General features: G+C 37.4%; 1 protein-coding gene across 1 annotated transcript in view; it reads left to right on the forward strand.

Annotated features, from left to right (window-relative positions):
• The window catches only part of LOC126249729 (protein Hook homolog 3-like), a 199,012-nt gene extending 172,078 nt beyond the window's left edge, over positions 1-26,934 (forward strand). The window contains exons 13-15 of the mRNA XM_049951409.1: positions 8,369-8,574; positions 18,764-18,835; positions 26,573-26,934. Of these exons, the coding sequence (XP_049807366.1) occupies positions 8,369-8,574; positions 18,764-18,835; positions 26,573-26,704 (410 nt within the window). The 3' untranslated portion in view covers positions 26,705-26,934. The remainder of the gene's footprint in view (positions 1-8,368; positions 8,575-18,763; positions 18,836-26,572) is intronic.
• The last annotated feature ends 742 nt before the right edge of the window (positions 26,935-27,676 follow it).

The following is a 27,676-nucleotide window of genomic DNA, read 5'->3' on the forward strand; positions in this document are numbered from 1 at the left end:
AGGTTCTCTTCACTGATGAGTGCAGGATTTGTCTGATGCATGATGATCACTGTAGAAGAGTGTGAAGATGGCCAAATAGTAATGCACATATTTGGTTTGCAATCCCAAGGATTCAGCAATTAGCTAGGTCAGTTATGTTTTTGGCCAGTTTCATGTACAGATTTCAGACGCCTTTCATTGTGATTGGGGTAATTTGAGGAGTGTACATTGATAATGCTTCCACTTTTCAAGACAATAATGTCAAGCATACCACATTCTCCAGGAGGCAGGAATCAACTGAATAGAATAGCCTGCAATATCTGTCGACATGAACTCAATTAAATGTGCTTGGGACAAGTTGAAACTTCTGGTGTATCATTGTAAGAACACTGATCACACACTGAATTACCTCAGGCAGACAGCCATCGAAGAGTGGGATGAGCTTGATGGGTATTGTCTCTTCCACATTGTGGACAGCATGTCAAAGTGATCCAACAGGTTTTGGTTTCACAGATATGCAAAGATATGCAGTATCAAACAGATTGCCTTTGTTGTAGTTCTTGGTTACTTTTTATTTCACAGTGAAGTTATTTTCTTAGGTACATAAGGCTTATTCTTTCATTCCCTGCTCCCATTGAATCTAACTCTCCTCACACATTTGCAGATCTTTGGATAGTAAAAATCATTTTTTGATGTGTTTGTAAACTAAAGGTATACTTTACTGAACTCTCAGTTTTTGGAGTACATGTGTTTTAGTTCACTGAGTGAACATGTAACCATTAATACCTCCTGATACCTTGTACTTTTGGTTCCAGCAGATTTGTCCACTAATACACATTTTAGAAAAAACATGAGGCAGTGATCTTTGAACAAATGTGTGTAAGGAAGACTCTTTCATCATGTGGTTTTAGCAAACACCTTCAATGCTCAGAATTTTTATTTTTATTCTAAAATAAATTTGTAGGATACACTTAAGAAACATGTAAACCTGTCCTCCACAGAAACATTCAGTTGTTAGCTTAAGATCACTATTGACATAACCAGATTGATTGTGAAACTAAAGTTTTGGTTTCATCTTTATACTAAGTGTAGGCTATTGTTCGTGCTTGATAGAATAAAATAAATGTTCTTAAGGCTGGCTACAAACTGCAGTTGGAGGTCATGAACATATAAATGGTAATTATAATGAGATAAAATGGAGGAAATATTACTGACATAAAGGTAAAAGGATGATTTTTTAAAAAATAGTTGTAATTAGTCACACTTGTGTTTTTATCACATTTAATCATCAGTTGTGAAAAGTCAGAAAGCTTTAAAAACGAATGTAGTCATAAGCTGTTACATGAAAGGTACAGCACTACAGTACAGTTATGGACAAAATGAGCGAGACCCCTCGCCTTTTCGTTATGCTGATCCACACAGCTTTAAAGTCTGCTACACAGCATAACAGGCAAGGCGACGAAGTGCTATCAACATACTATGCACAGCCATGGAATTGAAAAACTATCCGAACTTTGTCAGACTGTTTTCAATCATGTGTAAGACAATATTAATGCTGATCAGTGTGTTAAACACAACACGTAAATGTAAGTTATAAATGAAAGAAGAAACGCTTATTAGTATGAGCTGTACTAATAAAAATGAATTTCAGCTTATCGAGGTAACATAACTGTTTTAGTAAGACAAAGTACCCCAGATCATTACGAATTAGCAAAATATTATGCACATTCGCTCGCAAAACGGTCTGTGTCATCGTTCAGACCAATAATACTGGATTACCGTTGCTGACCTACCATGAAAGTGTGCAAATTTAGCAATGCGTGAAGATTTGTAACAAAATTCAGTTAAAAATCATTCAGTGCTACACTTAAGTCAATTCAATTATTGACAGAAGCGGAAAAAGTAGGCAGTAACAAGTATGAAATTCTACAAGAGTTTCATATTGACATCCACAGGGTGCCGGTACAGAATAAAGGTAGCAATAAAACATATTGGGGGTGCAAGAATTTCTTAAAATTGCTTCACTGATACTCTATCTGCCTCCATCGAGATTAGAACCGAAAACAAACCAGACCTCCCTTGCAGTAGCAAACACCTTTCACTACACTAGCAGACAACCCAGGCAAACAGCCCTGTATTATTACCCCAGACATTAATAAGCCGGCAATTTTGCAATGAAAATGGCAAAATAATCTGCAGTTTCTGTTGCATAGAGCTTTCTGGACTCAAAAACGTGAATTTTCTACCTTTATGTCGCCGCTTATGTGACAATCATTTGGGATGTTTATCAAAATAACAAAATACTGTTATTAGTGAGTAAATTTAGTAGGATAATTCTGCACCACCCCAGGAAATAAACGGCGACATAACTGCCAAATGTATTCTACAATGTTTCGAATTCTCCATTAGACTCGCCACAGCCAGAAAACGTTCATTAGCCAAAGTGTTTCTTAAGCTAGCTAGCAATGGGAATGCTCGTACTTCTACAACGTGGTGACATTAATAGTGGGATCTGAATTACCCCATGTATAGACAAATGGATTTTATTTGTATTCCTGTAGACGTGATTTGAATCGAAAGTCTAGCTACGATTAATATGCTGATGTATCGACTGCAACTAGAACATTTCGAATAAAGTGTAGGGGGAATTATTTACGCGGCCCTCACCTTCGGTAACTGTCGTAGCTATTTTCGTTGTTTGGATTGCGTCATCTAAATTGGTAAAAATGGAACCCTACTAGTCTCACTTTCTTGACCGTCTATCTGTCTACTCAACTCTTAAAACCCATTTATCTTGAGTACGGGTAGACATAATAAGCGGAAATGTATCACACTTCCTGCGGTATACAGTTCCTTGGTGGTGTAAAATAATGAGCTTCTATGTCAACACGATCTAAAGATATGTCCGTTTATGTAAAGAAAATTTACGTGAAAGATCAAAAATGGCTCTAAGAACTATGCAACCAAACTGTGTAGGTCATCAGTCCCCTAGATCTAGAACTACTTAAACCTACCGAACCTAAGGACATCACACACATCCATGCCTGAGGTACGATTCCAGCCTGCGACTGAAGCAGCCACGTGGTTCGAGACTGAAGCGCCTACAACCGCTCAGCCACCACACCCTGCGAAACCCTTTTCACCTCATATATAATGATAATATATACCATCTAGTGAGGATAAATTGTATTCGCCAGCAACTCAGATCATTTGATCATGGAACTTTTACAAAGCTACATTCAATTTTGTTTGAAGTCATCTTCAATATCCACTTATAAACACCCTAGGAACTTTGTATGCGATATCCACTTGTGAAAACGCTTGCAGATACTGCAGTACCATAACAAGAAGTTAAGAATTTATTGTTCTTGATCCATGCATGACACTTTATTTTAGTATCAATTTAACACACCTAGGTGTTTGTCTATGGCTGAAAATAATAAACATAAAATAAATAAACAGCAAACAACTTCAATGTTCATATCAAATGTAACTCACACGTCAAATTACAACATAATTTCGTTGTTACATCTACATCACTACATCTACAGGATTTCTTTGCAAAAAAAAAAAATGGTTCAAATGGCTCTGAGCACTATGGGACTTAACATCTGAGGTCATCAGTCCCCTAGAACTTGGAACTACTTACACCTAACTAACCTAAGGACATCACACAAACCCATACCCGAGGCAGGATTCGAACCTGCAACCGTAGTGGTCACGTGGTTCCAGACTGAAGAACCTAGAACCGCTCGGCCACAGCAGCCAGCATTTCTTTGCAATCCAGACTTAACGTGCCTTGCAGAGGGTTCATCGAACAACCTTCAGACTATTTCTGTACCGTCCCACCTTTTAACAGCGTGTACGAAAAAGGACCACGTAAATCTTTTCTTATGAGCCCTGAATTACATTATTACTGTGGTCATTTCTTCCTGTGCGTTTTACCAAGGAAATAATGTTTTGGCATTCAGAACATATGTTGGTGATTGAAATTTCGTGAAAAGATCTCGCGGCAACGAGAAATGCTTTTGTTTTCATGAATGTCACCCCAACTCGCTTATGAAATCTGGGACTCTCTCTCCCCTATTTCGTGACAGTACAAATCATGCTACCATTCCTTGAACGGTTTTGGTGTGCACCGTCAATCACGCCTGTCAAGGATCCCATACTGTGCTGGAATATTATAGCAGTGGACGGACAAACGTAGTGTAGGCAGTGTTTTCAGTATACCTGTTGCGTATTCTTAGTGTGCAGTCAATAAAACGCAGTCTTTCATTTGCCTTCCCCACAAAAGTATGTTTGCGATCATTCCAGTTTAAGTTTTACTGGGTACTGAGATGAATTGACAGTATTTCGACTTGTGTTTTGTCATGTAATCGAAAGTTAATTATTGTTACTGTACACAGCTTTGGTGTTTAATGTATTCCTCATTCAACAGAGTACACTCCTCGTACACCACATGTAACTGTTTCAAAGTATTAAATTGTTACTGATGTTATCAAGTTGCAGTGGTCATCTAAACTTGCCGTTTTGAAACAAAGGAAAATATTATAGCAAAATATGGCAACTAAGAAGTGGACTATCCAAATAAACAAACATTTCCAGTTCAAGTCATTGCAGTAGGTCTACTACACAGTAACATAAATTAGGAGCAAAGTCCATTAGTAGATCGTTATCAGGAAAACCAGCCCTCCTTATGCAAACCGCCACTACAGGAACGAAAATTTCCAAACATGTTAATGAGTAGTTGAGGAAAGTAGACGCATTCTGTCTACTGAATCGCAACACACGCCCCTTATGAGGGGACCCACCAAGTGTCATACCCTGATCTTTCTGAAACTTCACTCAGTGAATGAGGGGACAAAATAAGCGAACACGTGTCTTGGCTTATCTGCATACACTCAACCACTTCTGAGAAAACTATGGTCAAAGTTTTCAATGCGCTGTTGCTATAGTTGAGATACCTTTTAGTGTGTAAGGATTCAATTGAAGCGGTGGCTCAGCGGCTACTGTCGCAACTTCAGAACTTTGTTCTGCAAGTTCGAAACCTGGTTGTTCCTTCGATGATCAGATCATGTTCCAACAAGATCACTCGCCTATTCATATGGCGCATGTGGTTGAGAGGTGGTTCGATGGCCATAGTAATATTACTGTATTGGAATGGCCACCTAAAGGAGCTGACATGAATCCCATTGAGAATATTTTGGCTGAAATGGTCAAAGTAATATGGGAAAAGGGACAGTCACTGTCGACTCGCTGACAGATTTCTGATGTGATTCATGACACTTGGAATGAGTTACTTGAATCTCCTAGTTATGTGGCTAGATTTGTGGGCTCAATGCCCAACAGACTTCGAGCCGTTGTGAAAGCTGTAGGAGGCTATACACAATACTTAGCAGTGTCAGCAGAGGTATGAGTGTATTTACTAACATAATTATGAACCACTCAAGAACATAAAACAACAGTCACATATTTGTCAAACGTATTCTGCGGTGTTGCCATTGTCCATTAGACTAGCAGCAGGAAGAAAACGTTTGCTCAGCTGATGTGCTGAGATAGCTAGCACTGGCAAAGCTCACGCTTCGAAGATGTCACAGCATCGTGTGCCACCGCTTCGTGGCAAACGAAACACCTCAAGTATAAGCCATTGTGTTGTATTCGCATATCTGTGACTATGACTTGCTAAAGTGTGGTTATGGATAGTATGTATGCTCAGATTGCGAATCTAACATCATTAATAAACACAAGGGGAAATGAATTTGGTGACCTTCCTCTTCCGTAACATCAAATATGTTTTAGTTATTCTATCTTAAATGAATTGCACAGAAAATCGTTCACCAGAGGCGAATAACTTTTTAGCAACACCAGATGATATTAACAGCTTGCCAGCGCAGGTTAGCCGTGAGTTCAACAGCGTCATATTGCGGGCCGCGCAGCTGCTTGCGCTGTCAGTTTGAATCCTTCCCCGGGCATGGATGTGTGTTTGGTTAGGTAAGTTTAAGTAGTTCTAGGTCTAGGGGACTGATGACCTAAGCAGTTTGGCCACATAGTTCTGAGCCATTTTTTGACCTTTCACATAAATTTTCTTTACATAAATGGCCATATCTTTAGATTGCGTTGACATAGAAGCTCACATTTTACACCACCAAGGGACTGTATACCACAGGAAGTGTGATACATTTCCGCTTATTATGTCTACCCGTACTCAAGATAAATGGGTTTTAAGAGTTGGGTAGACAGGTAGACGGTCAAGAAAGTGAGACTAGTAGGGTTCCATTTTTACCAATTTAGATGACGAACTCCTAACAACGAAAATAGGTACGACAGTTACCGAAGATGAGGGCCGCTTATTACAAATAAATTCCATTTGCCTATACACGGGGTAATTCAGATCCCACTATTAATGTCACCGCGTTTTAGAAGTGCGAGCATTCCCATTGCTAGCTAGCTTAAGAAACGCTTCGGCTAATGAACGTTTTCTGGCTGTGGCGAGTCTAATGGAGAATTCAAAACATTGTATACATTTGGCAGATATGTCACCATTTATTTCCTGCGGTGGTGCAGAATTATCCTACTAAATTTACTCACTAATAACAGTATTTTGTTATTTCGATAAACATTCCACATGATTGTCACATAAGCGGTGACATAAAGGTAGAAAATTCATGTTTTTGAGCCCAGAAAGCTCTATGCAACATAAACTGCAGATCATTTTACAATTTTCATTGCGAAGTTGCCGGCTTATTAATGTCTGGGGTAATAATAGGGGCTGTTCGTCTGGGTTGTCTGCTAGCGTAGTGAAAGGTGTTTGCTATTGCAAGGGAGGTCTGGTTTGTTTTCAGTTCTAATCTCGATGGAGGCAGATAGACTATCAGTGAAGCAATTTTAAGAAATTCTTGCACCCCCAATATGTTTTATTGCTACCTTTATTCTGTACCGGCACCCTGTGGATGTCAATATGAAACTCTTGTAGAATTTCATACTTGTTACTGCCTACTTTTTCCGCTTCTGTCAATAATTGAATTGACGTAAGTGTAGCACTGAATGATTTTTAACTGAATTTTGTTACAAATCTTCACGCATTGCTAAATTTGCACACTTTCATGGTAGGTCAGCAACGGTAATCCAGTATTATTGGTCTGAACGATGACACAGACCGTTTTGCGAGCGAATGTGCATAATATTTTGCTAATTCGTAATGATCTGGGGTACTTTGTCTTACTAAAAAAGTTATGTTACCTCGATAAGCTGAAATTCATTTTTATTAGTACAGTTCATACTAATAAACGTTTCTTCTTTCATTTATATCTTACATTTACGTGTTGTGTTTAACACACTGCTCAGCATTAATATTATCTTACACTTGATTGAAAACAGTCTGACAAAGTTCGGATAGTTTTTCAATTCCATGGCTGTGCATAGTATGTTGATAGCACTTCGTCGCCTTGCCTGTTATGCTGTGTAGCAGACTTTAAAGCTGTGTGGGTCAGCATAACGAAAAGGCGAGGGGTCTCACTCATTTTGTCCACGAGAGTACATTTGTGACAACATGTTAAAAGTGTGCTGTAGTGCAGAGAGAATGGCTGAATAATGACAACTGTATAACTGCTTTAGTGTCTTGATATGTGTCATTGCTATTTTACCTCATTGTAATTTGTGATTGTCTCTGAGAACTAGCCATAGTGATGGTGCGTGATGCTACAGAATATTGTCACAAATGCACTGTAGTGCTGTTTCTTTTTGTTGTACCTGAAGATGTGGCTGTAAGCTGAAACCGATAGTGTGGTCAATTAAAACCAAGTTTCACAAGTCATCAGCTGTGTTTTCGTTAATCATGACCTTCAGCAGCTGTGATTGCCCTGAATGTAAAAATTGTTTGTGCAATCAGAGACAACATACACAGCAAACAATCACAACCCAATGCATAATGATTCAGTAGACTCTCCGACACCAAGACGGGGACACTAGCACAATCTCTCACGACACAACAGCAAAGCACAAAATAATTTCTGAATTGCCCTTGTAGTTAACCAGAGATACAGTATCAAATGAAGGTAATCACAGTTAGTGATGCAACCATGTCCAATTTCTTCACACCTCTTTTCTGCAGGTGATTAGTGTAAGGCCCTTTTTCAGGTTTGTGAGAGGAGAATACTGTGTTTGTAGCTGTATGCTTGAATTCACTACGTTTTTATAAAATATGAATGATTTACTTACGAGTGTTGTAACCATTACCGTAATTTTGTGTATCGCAAATGAAACTTGACCATCCAGACATTTAGTTTGCATATCACTTGCATATCACTTGCCAAAGATAGAAAACAAATGCATTATTTTATTGCTTGATTACATTTAAAGTATTTGTTTATCATTATTTTTGTTGTTCCAGAACGAAGGGATGCAACATTACAGGATACATTGCGCCGCAAAGATCAGGAACTTCAGCAGCAGAATGAAAGGTATCGAAAATATGTAGAAAAAGCAAAAGATGTCATTAAGATAATGGATCCAAAGCAGAGTGTAGATGCCACAGCCGAAGTTGCAGTTCTCCGTAGTCAGCTCCAAGACAAGGAAAAGATCATCGAGGACCTGGAGGTAAAATATTTCTCAGCCTACTTACCATCAGGAGAGAGAGCCAGTAGCTTATGAGGAGTATAAAATCTGTAGTAGATCAATACACTCGTAGGTCTTTAATTGACCAGACTCTTAAAGGGACTAATAGAGAAATAAGCACATAAGAATCTGGTAATAAAGAGAATGCTAAATTATAAACAGAAATAACCCAAAGCTAATGGGATTTTTAGCTTAAAACAGTAGAAGCCAGGCAATATACTTAAAGTTTGCACAGAGATTAGCACTGTTGAACAGTAATATTCTTGTAGACATTCCTATATAGGCCGTAAAAACCTATGTTTTCATTCCCGGGAATTCATTGAGTTTTACTATCTGATCTGCACTAATTGAGTTTACTATCTAATCTGCACTAATTGAGAAGGAAAAGAATCAAGAAAGATTTTGTAAACATTCATGCTTTGTTGTCTATAAGAGATTTGTAGTTCTAAGAGAGAAATTCTGTTGATATTTGCATGATGGTTTTAGAGGATAAATGTAAAGTCTCATATGTAACTTTAGTATATCACAGGTCTAAATTGTTATTCTGTTTAAAGTATCCTGTGGATTCCATAATTAGAAAAGACCTATGATAAGAGCTGAGTGAAAGGAGAAATTTGAAATACATCCCTACCCAAGGCAAACTCCTAAAATCAAGATAGAGAACTGGAAAGGCCAACACACAAGAAACAGAGTGAGCAATAAATTTTTTTTAATCTAATTTTCATGGTCGCCTTTTGGAAGAGACCCCCCACAGTTTTTAAAAATTTACAAAAGTGGTGTGAGCTGTTATGGAAGAGCACTTTTCTTCTCACAGCATCAGAAGTAGCTCTCCAAATCCAGTGTTACATCCGGTTTCACATGTCGAGGGAGGGGAAGGATCATCATGTCATCATAATGCACCCTAGGTGTTGTAGCCTTCCTAACAGTGAATGGCTTGCATGGCAGATGCCTGAACTTTTAAAAACTCCCCACATATTCTGTGGATTATGTGCCTCTCTAATTTTGGGAATGTTGATTCCTTATATTGGTTACCCTATTAGACAGACATGTATAATATTTTCTGGCACTCTTATCAGAGTGGATTAAAGTTTTGTTGAGTGGTAGCTGCACCAAAACAACTAACTCATTAGGTGTTAATAGTAAGTTTACAATGGAGAATTACTACCCTTAACACTATTAGAAGGAGACCAAGCAACAAGAAATAGAGTGAAATGGTTTACCCAGTATCTATAACTGCCCCACAAAAGATGAAGAGTCATGGCTTGGTAGATACTCTACCGTTTCTGAAAGAATGGTGTTCAGTGTTTTCGAGGTACTTTAAGTGCTTTAAGTGCCTTTTGCGGTGTGATACACCCTCAGACAAAATGGTGGTTCGGTGGTAAGTGTCATGGCTTCTTAATTTTGCACTCTGTGTTTGAAACCTGATTATTTTATTTTATTTTTATTGTTTTCATGTGTCTACTAATGCCCATAGACAGTTACTACATAAATGTTTCTTGGCAAATTAGAGGATACAAGGGTGTTACAGTAATTGCAAAATTATGACAGGATTTCACAATAAGTGTCACACTCATATTATCAGGGTGTATACAAGCCGGGAGATCTGGGAAAAACCCGGGAATTTTTTCGTCTGGGAGAAAACCGGGAATAACCCGGGAATTTATTAGAATTCCGGGAATTTTTTAGAATCCCGGGAATTTTTCATCGTTTTTGTTTTCAGTTAAATTTTTGTAATTTTGTCTGCTAAAAAGCGATACTCTATACTCTATTACTGTATCCCACTACTGCAGGATAATAATGCAGCAATAAAACATGAACGAGAGGAAAAACGAAAATAAAACATAAATTGCAAAGGAAATGCGCCATATACAACAAAAAAAACAGTGCTCATACAAGCGTCTGCCAACAGCAAAATGTGTCAAGGCATTAGGAAGAATATGCAGTGCTTCGTAACAACAAATTGCCTCCAATGTGCGTGACCTCACAACTGTTTACATTAGATTCGTTTCAGCAGTTATGAGCGGGATCATGCGCATGCGCAGTTGAGTAGTACCTCCTCCCGCTTCTGGCTTCAGAATAATTGTAGCTGTTGTCTGTGAAAGCAGCTGCAGCAAGCAGCTAGATGCTACCGTGAAAAATGTTTTGCAAAGCGCCTAGCATCCACCGCACGTTGGTCTATCGATTATTCATATTACTTTGAAACGCATCCCTGTCGATTTTTGAACACATTCTAAGTTGATTTCTTAATGAATCATAAGTCGATTTGTGAATGTGTGCATAGTGTACGTGATGTCTCTGTCAGTGGAATCTAGAAACAAACTTTCTTGCAGACAAAAGGGGCTATACGAGCTGAGCGGAGTAAAGCCGAATGGATGAGTGCCAAGCGGTGTCTCATTATGTGGTTGATTGGGTTTGCGAATGGTCAGCATTGTTGTAATTACTAGCGAAATCCATAGATTCAGACTACCAGAGTGGAAATAAATGACTAACAGGTAAGAAAGATTACGGGGTATCCAAGAAAATGAAATTTTGACAGAAAATTTATGTCCAGGTCACTGACTAGTAAGGGCCAATTGTACGGTCCCCGACCAGCAGACGCTTTAAGTTCTATTCTGAAGTAGCGCGGAAAACGCGTTGAACGAATATGTAACAACGCCTAACTGGAGAATAATCGCAGGATAACTAAACCGATGATTCTGGCAGAGTTAATGAAGTTAACCGGCGAATAAGCTTTGCCTTGGGCAGGAATAGTTACAGAATTAGTGATGACAGGACTGTTTGTTAGAACTAGGAAGGAGAAGAAACAGTAACATCACACAAATTATGGAAGAATATGACTATTCCAGATTTGTATAAAAATTTCGTACTACTACTTTTCGGTCTCATGCTTGAGAAACTGGAGCGTATGAATGAAGTGTGAAACTATTTCCTAACGTCAAGCTTTCTGCTTGTAGTAGGCCTAATAGGCATTTGGTATTGGTACTTCGTTGAGTTATATTCTGTCGTGTTATAAAAATGACCATTTGTGCCAAAACAGTCTCATTTATGTGGTGTTTGTTACTATAGATGCAGCATTAGAAAGGCCTATTTTGTTTTATACAGCAGACAGTGACAAAATAGACATAATCAGATCGAGAAACCACACCAATCTTGGGTCCTATTTGTATTAAGAGCTTTTTTAGTATTAGACAACGACATTTCGATTTTTCATGTAGCAAAACGTTTAATGAACTTTGATGAAGTATAGATTCTTTTGCAGAAAGGAAAGCACGCTATGTAAAGCTGTAGCAAGAATCAAGAAAAAAGAATTCTAGGAGCTAAGGATTGAAGAAATGTGTGCTTTCTTGCTTGTCTTTACTGGTTTTAGGTATCCTATATTTAATTTTGTCACACAAAGCAGCAAGTTGTTAGCTAATAGGCAATAAAGAGTGCAAATTTTCTGAAAAGTTCTTTTTTAAAGAAAGAGGGGCAGAATGTCAAACCGGCCAACTGGGAGCAGGAGAGGCACCACAGGACATTTTAATTTCCTCTGTCCTGAATACAGTTTGATGGCATCCATTACAAAATATACGCGTTTCAATTCCAAGAAGTGACATACAGTGACGTGCGATAGAAGAATGCTGTGTGAAGAGGCGTGGCATTGCATTTTGGCACACTTAAAACCAAATAACATGTCTTACATTTCCTCGACCACGTATGTTTTATGCATCAGACTTTTCAGAAAGATGTGCGCTACAAAATGAACGTATTTTTGAAAATATGATTTTTTTAAAAAAGTTTTGATGTCCTATCTGAAATGCTTGAGAAATGGGGGGGGGGGGGGGGGGCACTATCTAGTATTGCCCGGTTTGGAAATATCGTAGATCCGGGGCTGATGTGCAGAGCAGTCTGACGTATAGTGGGGAAGTGGGTAGTCTCCATGTGACCCGTGTTTACATTTAGTGGTTTCACTGTTTCCTCTTCGTTTACGGCTCTCACGTCAAATGAAAACAAAACTGTTTTCTGTGGCCTGGAGGTATCAAGTGAATTAAAATACATTCACATAATTACGGAAGGCTAAAGTACGTTATTAGTTTCAGATTTTATTTTATTTCCATATTTCTGACAGTCAAGCATTAATTCCTTTGCAGAACAGTGAAGTAATTTTTGTCGATTTGAAAGAAATTTTCTTTTATTAATCTTTTACGCTGAGGCAGTCAATATATTTGAAATGGAATGTTTAATTCCACACTATTGGTTAGTTTCAACTGTTCGCTGCATTTCAAGTGCACATTTTCATCTTCTAGCACGTATATATTTGCCGTAATAAAGAACCAAACATAATACAGTACTGGTACTCCAAGAAAATTTACATCCCGAAAACCTCACTGAAAAGCTTAATATCAGTTCGAGGCCTACTGCACTGGCAATCTTGACATACGAATGTGCTCTTTAAACATGCACTTTAAATGTGCACATTGCAGTATGGGTCACGAAATTCCGATGCTCTTGGATGCTCTGATGTCTTGTTTCTTATATGACATAATGTAAGATCTCTTAATGTTTAACGCGTACGAACATACGGGCCTCCTATGTCATCGTAGCTGCGCAAGCGCGGTGGCGCCTGTTACTTGGCGTTCTCTGGCAACTGCTCAAACGAACCTATTTCCAACAGGTTGCAGGAAAATACTGCGGATGATGGTTTGAAAAGCGTTACTTTGAAACTAAATTTCCTTTTACGCAAGTTGAACTACGAGCGAGAATGTACGATGAATTTCGTAAATCAGAGAGCGTTTGACACTGATTTAAAAATCAACTCTTTGATGACTAGCCATTTACATGAATTTCGAGCCCAGAAGATCAGACATTTATGTCGTTATTGAAATTTTACTGTTGCATTTGTGTGATATATCTTAAAGTATAATACCTGCTTAAAAGACCAACATTATATGTGAAAGCTTAGCTTCTCTTGCAGCGTATTAATCTTAGAAACCAATATTATATGTGAAAGCTTTGGTTTTCTTGTAGCAACTCTATGTATATTAATTTAAACCATTAACATTTCCTGTTTGTGTGTTCGCACTACTTAACAGTGATGTTGTTATTGGCTGACTACATCACGTGTCCTAAGCTCTGAATATCCGCTGTCATCGGATGGCGAGATCACGTGGCGTGAGCTATGACTGGCTTACGAAAGCGCATCGCAAACCCGATTTCAATGCTTCGGAAATGAAAATGTGGTGTTTGGTGGAATTCGAATTTATACTTTCGTAATACGAAAATGTGCAGCGTACATTTTGCTGTACATCAAAGATCTTTCCGAAATGTGTCTCTTTCTCTGAGTTTTGTTTTCTAAAGTGCTGGAAAATTCTATGCCTTTGTATAAAACCATAACCATTCAAAGGTATGATAAGTTATATAGAGTTCCGAGAGAAAATATACTATCAGTTAACAGGGAAAAAGTATGTTTTCACCCGGGAGAAAGTGTATTTTTAACCGGGAAATCCGGGAATTTTTTTTCCTTGTCCATGTATACACCCTGATTATGTAATTGTGTATGTGTGTGTGTGTGGGGGGGGGGGGGGTGTATGTTGAGATGTTACAGTCATTTTAAATTATCATATTCTGATATTTTATTCATATGTGTGTTATTCAGCAACATTTGGTGCCTTCCCTTGGATGACGCTAATCGTAAAAATATTTGAAAAACAGGTATTCAAACACCACAAGCATTGCCCAAAGGCAGATTTGCGACAGTGATATTTCTTCATATGAATCTCACTCCAGAAAGAAACATTGTTATCATTGGTGAAGATTTCAGACATTGATGATAATTTTGCAGCAAACCATACATAACAGATCACTTTCCTGTTAACTGGTACTTGCAATTGATTATAAGAATTACAAGAATTTCACCAAAAACAATCTCAAATAATTTTCTCATTTTTTCTCTTTTGTAGTTCATTCATCTGACGTACAATTAGTAGACAAATAAGGACAATGTTATATCAATATACATTCATGTAGTAAACTTCTACAGACTTGAGTATATAAATGAAAAACAAAAATGAAAGTAATAATTGGATTTCAGACACGGGGTGCAAAAATGAAGCCGAGATGCTAACCAATGTGCCACCATTTTGTCTAGGGATATTTCACGTTTACACTTCATTGTTAATAGTAAGATAAGCATATCAGAAGTTTTGTATGTATTCATCCCCTTCATCCAGAGCTTGGTAAAAACAGCTGAAAATGAAGTACATGAATGAGTACCAGTTGTGTATGTGTGTGTGTGTGGGGGGGGGGGGGGGGATGCTATGTTAAAAGAGTGTGTTTTTGTATGAAAAGACTATGTTACTGATGGAAAATGGAATTTAAAACTCAAAACGTGTACTGAAACATATTATAAACTTTGTTTCCAAGCAACATCTGAGTAAACATAAAAAAAATTAAGAAAATTAAATTTTGTCTTATTTTTATCTCAAGTTAAATACCTTTCATAAATGTTTATAAGTATCTTGTTACTTACGACTACTTAAAAAATAACCTTCAAGCTTTCTTGGTGGTATTCATACAGAAAAATCTCTTGGGGATGCAGCCAAGACATTTTATGTATTAAGAATAGCATTTCTAAGGCAGAGATTTTTCTTTACATTAAAATACAGGGTGATTCAAAAAGAATACCACAACTTTAAAAATGTGTATTTAATGAAAGAAACATAATATAACCTTCTGTTATACATAATTACAAAGAGTATTTAAAACGGTTTTTTTTTTCACTCAAAAACAAGTTCAGACACACGAGCAATATCAACCCGATACTCCAACTCGTTCTCGGCCGTCCAGAACTTTTCCCTTTGCACAAACACCCATTCTCTGTAAACTGTTTATACCAACGTTTAATACACAACCTATCAGGAGGTTTAACACCATACTTCGTTCGAAATGCACGCTGAACAACTGTCATCGATTCACTTCTGCTGTACTCAATAACACAAAAAGCTTTCTGTTGAGCGGTCGCCATCTTAGCATCAACTGACGCTGACGCCTAGTCAACAGCGCCTCAAGCGAACAAATGTACAACTAAATGAAACTTTATAGCTCCCTTAATTCGCCGACAGATAGTGCTTAGCTCTGCCTTTTGTTGTTGCAGAGTTTTAAATTCCTAAAGTTGTGGTATTCTTTTTGAATCACCCTGTATTTTCTTCTAAGTTTCATTATTGCTATTCCATAAGAAATTTCAATCATTTAACATAAAATATTTAAGTCGATGAGAAAAATTGTATAGTGTCAAAAATTGATTGTGGACTGAAAAAAGGGAAGTTATGTATATTTTTTAATCTGCTGGATACGTCATTGATAAATAATTTTTTTCCCAGTATTTAAAATACATGTATCACTCCGCATCATTCTGGCCCAGCGCAGCAGCAGTATACAAATGTTAAAAATTTAAATAATAGTCTCTGTTGCAGATACTTTATTGGTGACACGTTTCACGCTCCTAGAAGATCCTCAGATCATTCTTGAGCCGCCGAGACCGGCTTCTGTGGTCTCCATGGCTCAAGAACAATATGAAGAAGCGGGAAGCATGTCATCAATAAAATATATGCATCATACTGTTATTTTCATTTTTACCTTTGGTGTTTGTTTTTAAATAATTATTTGTGTCAAAAATTTTGTTAAAATAATTTTTCTCTACACTAGTCTTATGTTTGGCCCACCCTATCTTAGGAATAGTTCCATTTTCAACATAGCACTGAAATATGGTTAAATGTGACAAGAATAGATAACTAATAATAGAAAAAGATTGCCAGAAAATAACACCGACAAATGACACCGAAAGTGCAAAAAATAACACTGATTTTGGCCATAAAATAACATCCATTTTTTCCTGTCCCTAATTATGTATACTCCTGTTCAGGTGAGACGTTTTACTCGAAAGTCTCTTGCCCGGCCTTTCTTTGAATCTTGTGATCCACTGTGAGCATTTGTGGAACCCATTGTGAGCACCTCTTTGAATATCTGAGAATCTGGATCATTGCAGATTGCACTTCTAATGCTGACCAACAACTGTAGAGCCAATTGTCGAGTTGTGATGCGCCGGTCAGCACAAATAATGCCATCCACATGATTCAGCATGTCTGGAGCAGTGGCTGTGACAGGACATCCAAGTGTGGCTGTCATGGAGCTCTGTTTCTGCATTTTCTGAAGCTGTAACTGTGGTGTCACCGCCAGACACCACACTTGCTAGGTGGTAGCCTTTAAATCGGCCGCGGTCTGTTAGTATACGTTGGACCCGTGTGTTGCCACTATCATTGATTGCAGACCGAGCGCCGCCACACGGCAGGTCTAGAGAGACTTCCTAGCACACGCCCCAGTTGTACAACCGACTTTGCTAGCGATGGTTCACTGACAAAATACACTCTCATTTGCCGAGACGATAGTTTAGCATAGCCTTCAGCTACGTCATTTGCTACAGCCTAGCAAGGCGCCATATTCAGTTATCATTGACATTGTGAATCATGTACCGTCAAGAGCGACGTTCATCATTAATGGATTAAAGTTAAGTATTCCACCAGCTACGCCCGTTTTTCTAAATTGTAATTTCCTTGTCCTGTTCCAGACCTCACGCCAGCCTGTGTGAGCTAAAACGCGTGCCTTTTGGCCTCCTCTAGCAACACGGTGTTGGCTCTCCTGCCAACAACAACAGTAACTTTCTTTACCCATCACCCAACTATACTCCTATCAACTGAACACAAATGTTTATGGATGTTCACCACAATTTCTTTTTCTGCACACAAGAATTCAATAACAGCACGCATCTTGTAACGTGAGTCATATGTAGACACCATTTTGATGCTGTACTATGGCTCTGCCATTTGCCAGAATGGTTCAAAACTTCACCAGCGCACAGAACAAACATCAGATGTGAAGCACCAACAAGTACGTTTGTCTATGTATATTAATGGCTTTTTTAAAAATGTGGGGCGTTACTTATTGAACGACCCTTGTAATTCAGATAACACAAGCATTGCAATATCGAACACCCTGAACTCTACTCTGTACAGAGATATTTTATCTCAGTATCACTGTGGCTTTCAAATGTTTCTGTTCATTATTGATTAGCTGGTGTACTGGAAACTAGTAACTACTTAGTAAGTAAGAATAAGATCTAATAAAATGAAATATCTCAGACATCACTGGTGAATGTGACACTAACACTGTGCTTGCATCAGTAGCAGTTACTGAATGTTGCATCCTGAGGACCATTTGCGAGGCATATTTCAAATTTACCCTCTGAGAACCTCTGTTATGACTTCTGTAGGATCAGGACATTCACCCTGATCCTGATCTCTACTTAAGCAACAGATTGCTAGATGTGGTAAAGCAACATTGATTCATGGGCCTTTTATTTGATAGTAAGCTTTTTCATGCGCACCTGTGGCTGAATGATTCCAGGCAGAGATGCTCTTACTACCCTGTTACACTTTCATGAGTCTTTACTCTTATCTTGTGTAAATTTCGGACATCTGGCCTGCACATCTACGACATGTCGTTGTTGTGCTTGCTGGATCCTTCTCACCACAGTGGTGTGAGATTAGCAACTGAAGCATTGGCTGAGGCTGATGCCAAGCCAGCAGGAGTTGTGTGTCAGCTGCAGCTTGTTAACTATTCAGTAATGCTCAGTTAGCTTTTTAGCCATTCAAGTTATCTAGTTTAGTTTTATAACCAATATCACACATTTTCTGTAGAGTGTGGTGCCCACTGAACCATGATATATATCTTACTGTCATTTCACTCAAAAGAAGAGGGAGATGAAGTTACGTATGTCTTCACAATTTGTACTTGCAGATGATGACACAACCACGAAGTTTGAGGTGATCTTTAAAGTGTTACAGTAAAGTCTAACAACCTGCTTAACTCTTCTATAATACATTGAGTAAAATAACTTTGTGACTGATGTTTCAGTGAGTTCCGTGGTAGTGGCCAGCTGCCAGCCAATTGTATTTCATTCAAGTTTGTTAGCTGTTTAACTTCTTAGCATTTATATACCAGAACTCAAAATTACAATTTTCTCTAAGTATTAAGTTATGTGTATTAATATCAGTATGTATGCCACAGCATTTGTAAGCAAAAGCATGTTTTTGACTATTTATTTGAAATTGTTAATGCTAATTCTCTTAAATTTTAGGAAGAGAAAGAACAAAATAAAGTTTGCCATGAATTGGAGGAGAGACTTATGACATCAGCATTTTATAAACTTGTGAGTATTGATCACTAGTGCACTTTTACGCACTCTACTTTTACATTATCATTAGTTATTTACATGTACCATTGCTCATAATTGCACTTTGTTAGTATGATGTGGAAGTGTTAATTGGTTTGCAATTTTAATTTACTAATTAAACTACAGGTATGTTATTTGGTTTTTATTGATTGATTTACAATCTTATGATTCTGTCACTTAATGAACATCAGTATGCAGGAATTAATCACAGAAAAAGAAGTAAGGTATTCAGTTATGAAAACCTACCCATTGATGTCAAGGATCTAATACATAATTAAATTAATTACAAATGCAAACTGATATTCATTCAATGAACACACACATTTTACATTGTCAAACAAATATGATATCAGTATGCATTTGTAATTAATTTTATTATGTATTAGATCCTTGGCATCAATGGGTAGATTTTTATAACTGAAAACCTTACTTCTTTCTCTGTGATTAATGCCTGCTTATTGATGTTCATTAAGTGACAAGATCATAAGTTTTGTATGAAATTTTTTTGTCATTTTAAGGTGGACGAAGTGTTGCATCTGAGAGTGAGAGTTTATATTACTGTATCACAAGAAACAAAAGACTGAAGCCATCACTCAGATACTCTTCAAAACATCCACACATTTTCATTATCATTACTTAAGATGTGGGGAACTTGATTGTATGTATTACATAAGTAAATGTAGAATGAAAACATTAATACTACTACTAATAATAACCATGTTATGGCCTGTTAGTAAGAACGAATCGGAATTTTCCTGAAAGTATTTGGCAAAGCCCAATTTAAGATAGCTGAACCAGACAAAAATCCTTTGTCTTCAAGTTAAAGAGCACTTGCATAAGTTCTAAGAGGCCAAGGGCACTGTGTTAAAAGAGGAATGACCGAAGTCCCCCTAACAACCTTAGTCTTTTTCTCTTTCAAGGTCAATGCAACCAACAGTTTTCACTCTTCAAAATGTATTTAAATGTCTTAAAATTACAACAAACCAATCAAGCTGGCCCTAATAAGCCCTGACGTATGAACAATATTGTCTGCTAGTCCATTCACTTCATTGAATTACATCCCTGTAACACAACTAGAAAACCTAAAGGATTCCTGCAAGAAATAGATGGAGTTTGTCAGGAGGAATATCTCCAACTTGGGTTTATAAACCTGAAATTTGCTACTACCAGACTTTGATACACATGGAAACTTACAGAAAGTGTATGGTGAGAAGTGTTTCACATTTTTCAAATAGTAATTAAGGATGTACACACCATATGAAGATGAGTCCTCTGTTTTGTATTCATTGAAAGAATGATATATCATTTTAAACAAGTTCGTGTTGTCAAACATGAATCTTGCAAGTGAGTTGATGAACTGTGGTGCTAGTATTAGAATACTCAGCGTTTTAATTAAAAGTGTACAGTGGCATCAAGAATTAACATTATTTGTGGTCCAGAGAGCTCAGTTTTGGGATAAAAATATATTTTTTTCTGCCTGGGAGCTGAGATAATTTTTCCTATGTATCATAAATTAATTAAAACATCCAAAGTAAATAACATTTGTTATACATAAAATATTTACTAGTCTGGCATGGAAGTGACTGTTGTCAGCAAATAGAACTGTCCATCACAGAAAATGATGGAAGCCACGATTTGGATGCGCCAGTCGGCTGCTGTCATACGTCTGCGCATGCATATTTTCAGAATGTTCTCTGTCCCATGGTAGATTGTTATGTGAACCACAATTCGTCAAAAATGTGCCGGGAACTTTTTGTGCATGAGTTTAAGATTGAAGGAATTTTGGTAAAACCTCCAGCAAAGTCTGCAATGCAAAAGTTAATGGCAAAATTGCATAAGACCGGCTTTGTAGTGAATAAAAGCTGTGATTATTCACAACAAGTTTGAACAACAAAAAAATTGCTTGAGTGAAGGAAAGCACGAAACAAAGTCCAATGAAATCGCAGTGTCATTTATCTGTGCAAGTGGGAATTAAGAACTCGTCATGTCAAAACATCATAAAGGATTTGCATCAGTATCCTTACAAATCTGCTGTTGCGCGTTAGTTATAGTGTCCAGACAAACTTTTGCGCATTGAGTTATGCTGGTGGTTTCTGAGTAAAGTGGAATCAGGACTTTGGGATTCTCAGTTTTGTATTTCATCAGATTACACCTGTACAGCCTGTCAGGGTATGTGAACTCAATGAAAAGGCACCATTATGTTCAGAAACTGTGTAATCCATGTATGACAGAGTTCATAGAAGATGAAAAACTGTATGGATATTTTCAGCAAGACGGAGCAACAGTACGACCTTGTCATGAATGCATGATGTGTTCGGTGAAGAGCGGACAATCAGCAGAGGCAGTGCAATCTCCTGGCCACCTTGATCACCTGATTTCTTTCCCTGTGATTTTTACCTGTTAAGCAAATTGAAGGGTCAGGTGTACTCAAATAATTCTCAGGCAAATTGAAGGGTTAGATGCACTTATTAATCCTCACACATTGGAAAAGCTACAGCAGCACACTGAAAACACTATTGTTGCTATCCCTCCAGTAGAGCTGCTATGTGTCTCTCACAGTTTTATAAATCAATCACTGTGCTGCCTCAGTGTCAGTGGTGGCCATTTACATCATTTTCTGTGATGTCCATTAACTCCCTCATTAGTCTCATTGTAAATATTTTCCGGGCTAGTTTTATTTTGCTGACCCTGTGTGTTACAGATGCTGACTGTGGACAACAGTCAAATTGGAAAAAATAGCCATCTTCAATCTATGCAGGAGGTCATAAATATGTTCCTTAGACAAGAGCTTTCACTGACTCTCAGTCCAAGAAATTAAGTCTTCTCTGTTTCACTAACTATGCTACAATTGCAAGAAAATTGTCACTGTGAATAGTTTAGGAAACAATCTCAGCAAACCTCTTAGATTGTTTGTGCACAATGCTGCCATTTACCATCTAGTAAAGTTGACAGTATGAATCATAAAATTATGTAGACAAGATATCTGCATGGTGCAAAGAGTGGCAATTGTACCCAAACAATAAAAAGTGTGAAGTCATCCACGTGAGTCTTAAAAAAGTTCTGTTAAATGACTGCTACATGAAAAATAATACAAATTTAAAGGTTTTTGATTCCACTAAACACAAAAGGATTACAATTACAAATAACTTAAATTTTAGCAACAACATAGAAAATATTATGGGGAAGGTGAACCAAAGACTGTGTTAATTAGCAGAACACTTAGAAGATGCAACAAATCTAATAAAGAGATTGCCTACACTGTGTTTGTCCATCCTCTTCTAAAGAACTGCTGCTCACTATGGGACCCTTACTAAATAGAACCAAGGGGGGACATCGAAAAAGTTCAGAGAAAGGCAGTTCATTTTGTATTATCACAAAATAGGGAAGAGAGTGCCTCAGATATGTTACACAACTTGGTGTATCAATCATTGAAAGAAAGCCATTTTTCGCTGTGGCAAGATCTTTTAATGAAATTTCAGTCAGTAACTTTCTTCTCTGAATACACTCCCACTTCCAGTGACAGAAACGACCATCATAATAAAATAAGAGAAATTGGAGCTTGCCCAGAAAGATTGAGGTTTTCATTTTTCCCATGTGCTGTTCAAGAGTGGAACAGTTGAAAAATATTCTGAAAGTGGTTCTTTGAGCCCTCTGCTCTGCAGAGCAGTCATGTAGGTCTATGTGTAGATGAAGAGAATTGTGTATAATAAACTGTTTCTTACTGCCGATAAGTGTCAGCCTATTAGATGACAACCAATAGTTACTCCTCTCCGCAGTATGAATTGCTGCTTTTCAATTCCTGACCTGAATTTGTAGTTATATGTATGACTGTATCATTAGCTAATAAGATAGTTTTGAGTTGTCTAATAGTGTTGAAGGCAAGCAGAATCACCACATTACAATTACCTCAGTCATTTGCTAGCATATTTCCTTTGTAAACCAACTGTCTGCATCTTGTTTCTCAGATAAGACATAAACTAGTTGAATATTTTAACGTACTTCAATGGCGTTCTCATTTATTTAGCACAGGCCTGGCCAAACCGTGCCTGTGGACACAAGTAATCTGGCTGCACTCCTTTTTAGCTCTCATAGCACAGCATTGAATGGGGCCATGGGCTGAGGAGGAATAGGAGGTTGCAGCCAAATGCTGCTAGAGCAAAAGAGTAATCAACTTGTCATACCCAATTGTGTTCAATTCAGTTTACATTCTCCCACAGAAAATACTGTGGTGTCTACACACTATTCCAAAAAAAGAAAAAGAAAAAGTTGAGTACCATGTCATTCAGTTCGGAACTGGAATTACTTTACAGTTTTGTATTATTTGAAGGCTATGCAAATTTGCTTAATATGCCATTGCCCTGTTATGAGCTGCAAAAAAACATGCATTGGAAAGACATTACTGCACCAGCCACAAGGACGATATGACGCACTTGTCTTCTGGTGAATGAGAGAGAATGCTGGATGAAATGAAGGTAGCCCTTAGGGATAAAACTGAGTTAAGGGTTGGTCAAGTGAATACTGTAGCATTGATTTGGAAATGTAGTTCTAGCTGCCAGATTTCCTCTTCCACAGTTAATTTTTGCTCCCATGTAAACTCTCAACCATTTTTGAAACTTGCTTTGGTTGTCAGGTTATGTCTTGTTTTTAAAACTTTTTAGATAATCTGGACAGAGTGGCTTTTTGTCCAGTGAACTAGAAGTAGAAATACTAGACTGGCGACAAAGTTGACTAATGCTGATATTTAATTGAAGAGACACAGGCTTTGTGCTGACTAAATTAGAAACCAGAACTAACATTCAGCCAGTCTAGCAAAACTACTTCATGTCTAAACATGTAAACATGACAGGGAAAAACAGTTTCGGGAATTTGATTTTCATCGTCCAGAAGTTGTCTCACATAAATGCAGCAATTGTGTTGCAAACATATTTTCAAATGTTTCCTGCTTGTGCAGTCTTTGGCACGTAGCTGTATCACTTGCACAATTCTTTGGAGTAGCACAATGGTGGGTGAAGCTGTAATGCTAAGCAGACTTGGCTGCACTCCCAGAATGCAAGTGCATGCTGAGAGCACAGATCTTAGCCAGGTTTGAGTTAGTAGTATGCTGTTGTTCACTCAGTCAAGAGATTTTGTTATGTTGCTGGCTGTTTTTTTTTTTTTTTTTTTTTTTTTTTTTTTTTTTTTTTTTTTTTTTTTTTACACCATCCAATATTTTGTGCAAGAAAAAATATTTTGCTTAGTTAACAGAAGAGCTATTTCTAAAACCTAACTGCATTTTTCAGTAATTCGTGCTGAAAGTAATTGGTAGATTACCTTTTGAAATTTTTGAAAACACAGATAACACTGATAAAGACACATAGTTTTCTAATAGTTCTCTCCTTTATTGAGTAAGAGTCAATGAATATGTAATAACTTCATAAATTACCTACTTGAAAAACTGTGTTCCATAAGTCCTCATGATGAATACATCATAATTATTACAGTTTAGATTATTTTTTCACTTTACCTGATAGTTGACATGAGCACAGAAGCTACTGGAAGTTCAATGAGTTGATCATTAGACTCCATGTTGGTTACACAAGCAGCTAACAAAATAACAGCTCACATGTGCAGAACCTCATATGCGTGATTGTGCTACATTCCAGTATTATTAAGCTTGCCGTGGTGTGTGACACAGCTAGTGGTCATTACAGTAATAAAACTGACAGTCCTGATTGATCTTCAACACAGAAATTTCAGCTTTTCTAACCACATGCTTGGCTTAGTGTAGTTGATTTCCAATCATATTTGGCACCACCCAGAGTATACATAAAGCTTATTAAATGCCACAGAAATAGTGTGTAGAATTTCATACATCATTTCTATGCAAGTGAGATGAACCACTCAGTCACGGAATATAGTTCTTCTAAGGTTCTGCACATCCAGATAACATCTGGAACTTTGGTCCAAATATTTTTCTTTGTATTTGTCATCCTGTTTTCTTGATGTAGTAGTTAATGATGATCTCTCTGTTGTGTAGAGTGCTTGTGTAGGAATAACTGTGTAGTAGTGACAAAGTTTGGCTTTATTGGACAGTGATTTCTTGTTGTCCATATTTCAAATAATTTTGTAGGCTTTACACATTTTTTCTGTGGGTTTTTTGTTAGCTACTTTTTTATTGCTAGTGTTTCCAGTTATTTCACCTAGATACTTGAAGTTTTGATCTTGTGCGATGAACTCACAATCACGATCAGTATGGTTGAAATCCCCATCTGCTCACCTATGGTTAGGTTTTTCCAAGGCTTCCCTGAATCAATGAAGGCAAGTTATGAGCCTCCCAACAATGCTATCCATGGTACCCGAAAGAGTTTGATGAGCCGCATGATCAGTGATGGATATTTACACCACCAGTTTTCTTGCTTTACATGATCACCAAATGATCATCTCATTATGGTTAGTCCAGATAAATCAGTCAGTTTTCCTATGTGAAAGAACTGGCCTGGAAGGTAACATATATATTCTCCATGCTCTCTGCATTACTGACTTCCGTGGAGTAACTATAACTTGATAATCATTTTGGTGATACATGGTCAACAAGCTATCTGGAAGTGTAAATGAGGCTCACGAAAACTAACAAAAGTTTGCAAGTTGATGTCCACTATTTGAAGGTTTAATGTGTAGTGTAATGGCTTCTGCTGTTATCACAGTGAAAAGCTTGTGGATGGAGGTACATCATGGTGAAGAGAGGAACAAAAATCATGCCATTGATGTTTCTGTTGTATGACAGACTTTACAGTGACAAAGCTTTGGTTTTAGAACTGAATTTATAATGTAAACAAAGTAAAGAGATGGGAATTAGCCATAAAATGAAAGATTGTTTCCATATAAAGATATTGAGAAAATTGCACAGGTTACTATATATGTAAAAAAACTTTTTTAATATCCAATCTGCAAATGAGTGTGATGCAATTTTATCAAAGTAGCATGGAACAAAAGCTGAGATCAAATGAAAAATCGTCAAATGCATCATTACATATGTGATGTTCTGTTGCTTTGCAGTACTTAATGAAACTTGATTGGCTAAGAATTTGTAATGCACAGGACTGAGAAAGTAGTTGATTGCCAGCATCCACAAGATTTGTTTCACAAGTATTTTGTTTGTATAATACAATATTTGAGAAATACTGTATGCAGTGTGCAGTACATAGTGCTACAGTGTTCTCTAAATCCACTATGAGTGTATACTGATGAGGTAAATGTCTTTATTGGCATCTGTTTTAAATTGTTGATAGTAATACTTTGCCTTATGACCAGTCTGTCTGTTTCTCTCTGTTTACTATATTCACTGTAGTTTTATCCGGGCCAATACACACATTACAATAGAATCAGCGACATTGCTTCCCATGGTATGCTAGCTTGTTAAGCTACAGAGCTGTACAATCATTCTTCCAGTGCACCATTTGTGAACGAAGGGAAGGGAGGGCCTGTCGGAGTAAGTAGAGTGATCACCAGTGAAGTCATTCGTGTACCATTTCATATCCGTATATCTGCAGGTATGCGAGCATCAAGTCACGTCAAGTAATGAAAGTAAAAGTACGCCTACTGTTTTTTAAACACTGCGTTCGTCAGCTTTGAAATATGTTCTTTACAACTAAACCATACATTTGCATCAGTTAATGACAAATTAATTTTGTAGTTTCTTCTTTATGCTTAATTTCATTTGTAACATTGTTGCAGAGTTTGACTCTCCAAAGTGCAGCTGTAGACCACAGAATTGCAGCCCTCAGTTCTGGACAGGGGCAATCATTCCTTGCTAGACAACGGCAAGCTAGCGGTCGGGGTGTTGTGCACAGCCTGGAGTCTCGCTGACTTTGAGCCATGCCATGGCAAAAATAGGGTTGTGGCGGCCCTGAATGTAAAATAGTCGGAGTAACTTATGGACAAGCTGTAGAAATTATGAAGTTGTTAACCTGCTTCTGAAGCAACTTGTTTTCTTTTAAAATATCGTCCTTCATTCTTGACTATTTATTTAATAAGAATCTAAAGCAGACTAGATTTGCAACAGAGATACATGTCCAAAATTCAACTTTTCTATCTTTATGGACAAAGCTTATGAAATTTCTTTAAGTCTTACCAGAAATTGGGATTATTTATGCTTATGAAATTTCTTTAAGTCTTACCAGAAATTGGGATTATTTATGCTGATGTGATTCCTGTTATTTTTTGTTATAGTTTTAAATCTGAAGTCATATTGTATTCCAAAGAGATTCGTGTTAATACCTTATGAGCATTGTTTGCCCTCTAAGGACAACTTTATACTGATGGTTTCTTTTTACTCTGTGATAAAAGGTTTGGTTATTGTGTTCATGAAATTTATAAGGAACAAGTCATATATGTGTGAAAAATTGATTATTTTGATAATGTACAAAATGTTTTATGAATTTGTAATGTGTATTTTAATAGCCTAGTCACTCCACAAAAAGTGGAGAGTATGACTTATAATGGAAGGCTGTTACTTCCGGTGTGCTTTGCTTTTTATACTTAATTGCTGATTTCACAAAATGTGGAAAAGGTGACTTAACATTGGATGAATGTCACTGACAAGACACCATGTTTTTTATACTTAATAACGTTACTCTCATTAAGGCCAGTTTTTTAACAGACATGCTCCTTCATACAGTGCTGAAGATGTGAAGAACATGTACCCTGGCATCTGGTTTCCTTGTGTGTGTGTGTGTGTGTGTGTGTGTGTGAGAGAGAGAGGGGGGGGGGGAAGGGGGGGCCTCTTTTCATGTAGTTCTTGGACAATCATTTTAACGCTGGGAATTTGTGCTAACCTAT

This window comes from Schistocerca nitens, chromosome 3 (genome assembly GCF_023898315.1).
Source record: "Schistocerca nitens isolate TAMUIC-IGC-003100 chromosome 3, iqSchNite1.1, whole genome shotgun sequence".
NCBI lineage: Eukaryota > Metazoa > Arthropoda > Insecta > Orthoptera > Acrididae > Schistocerca > Schistocerca nitens.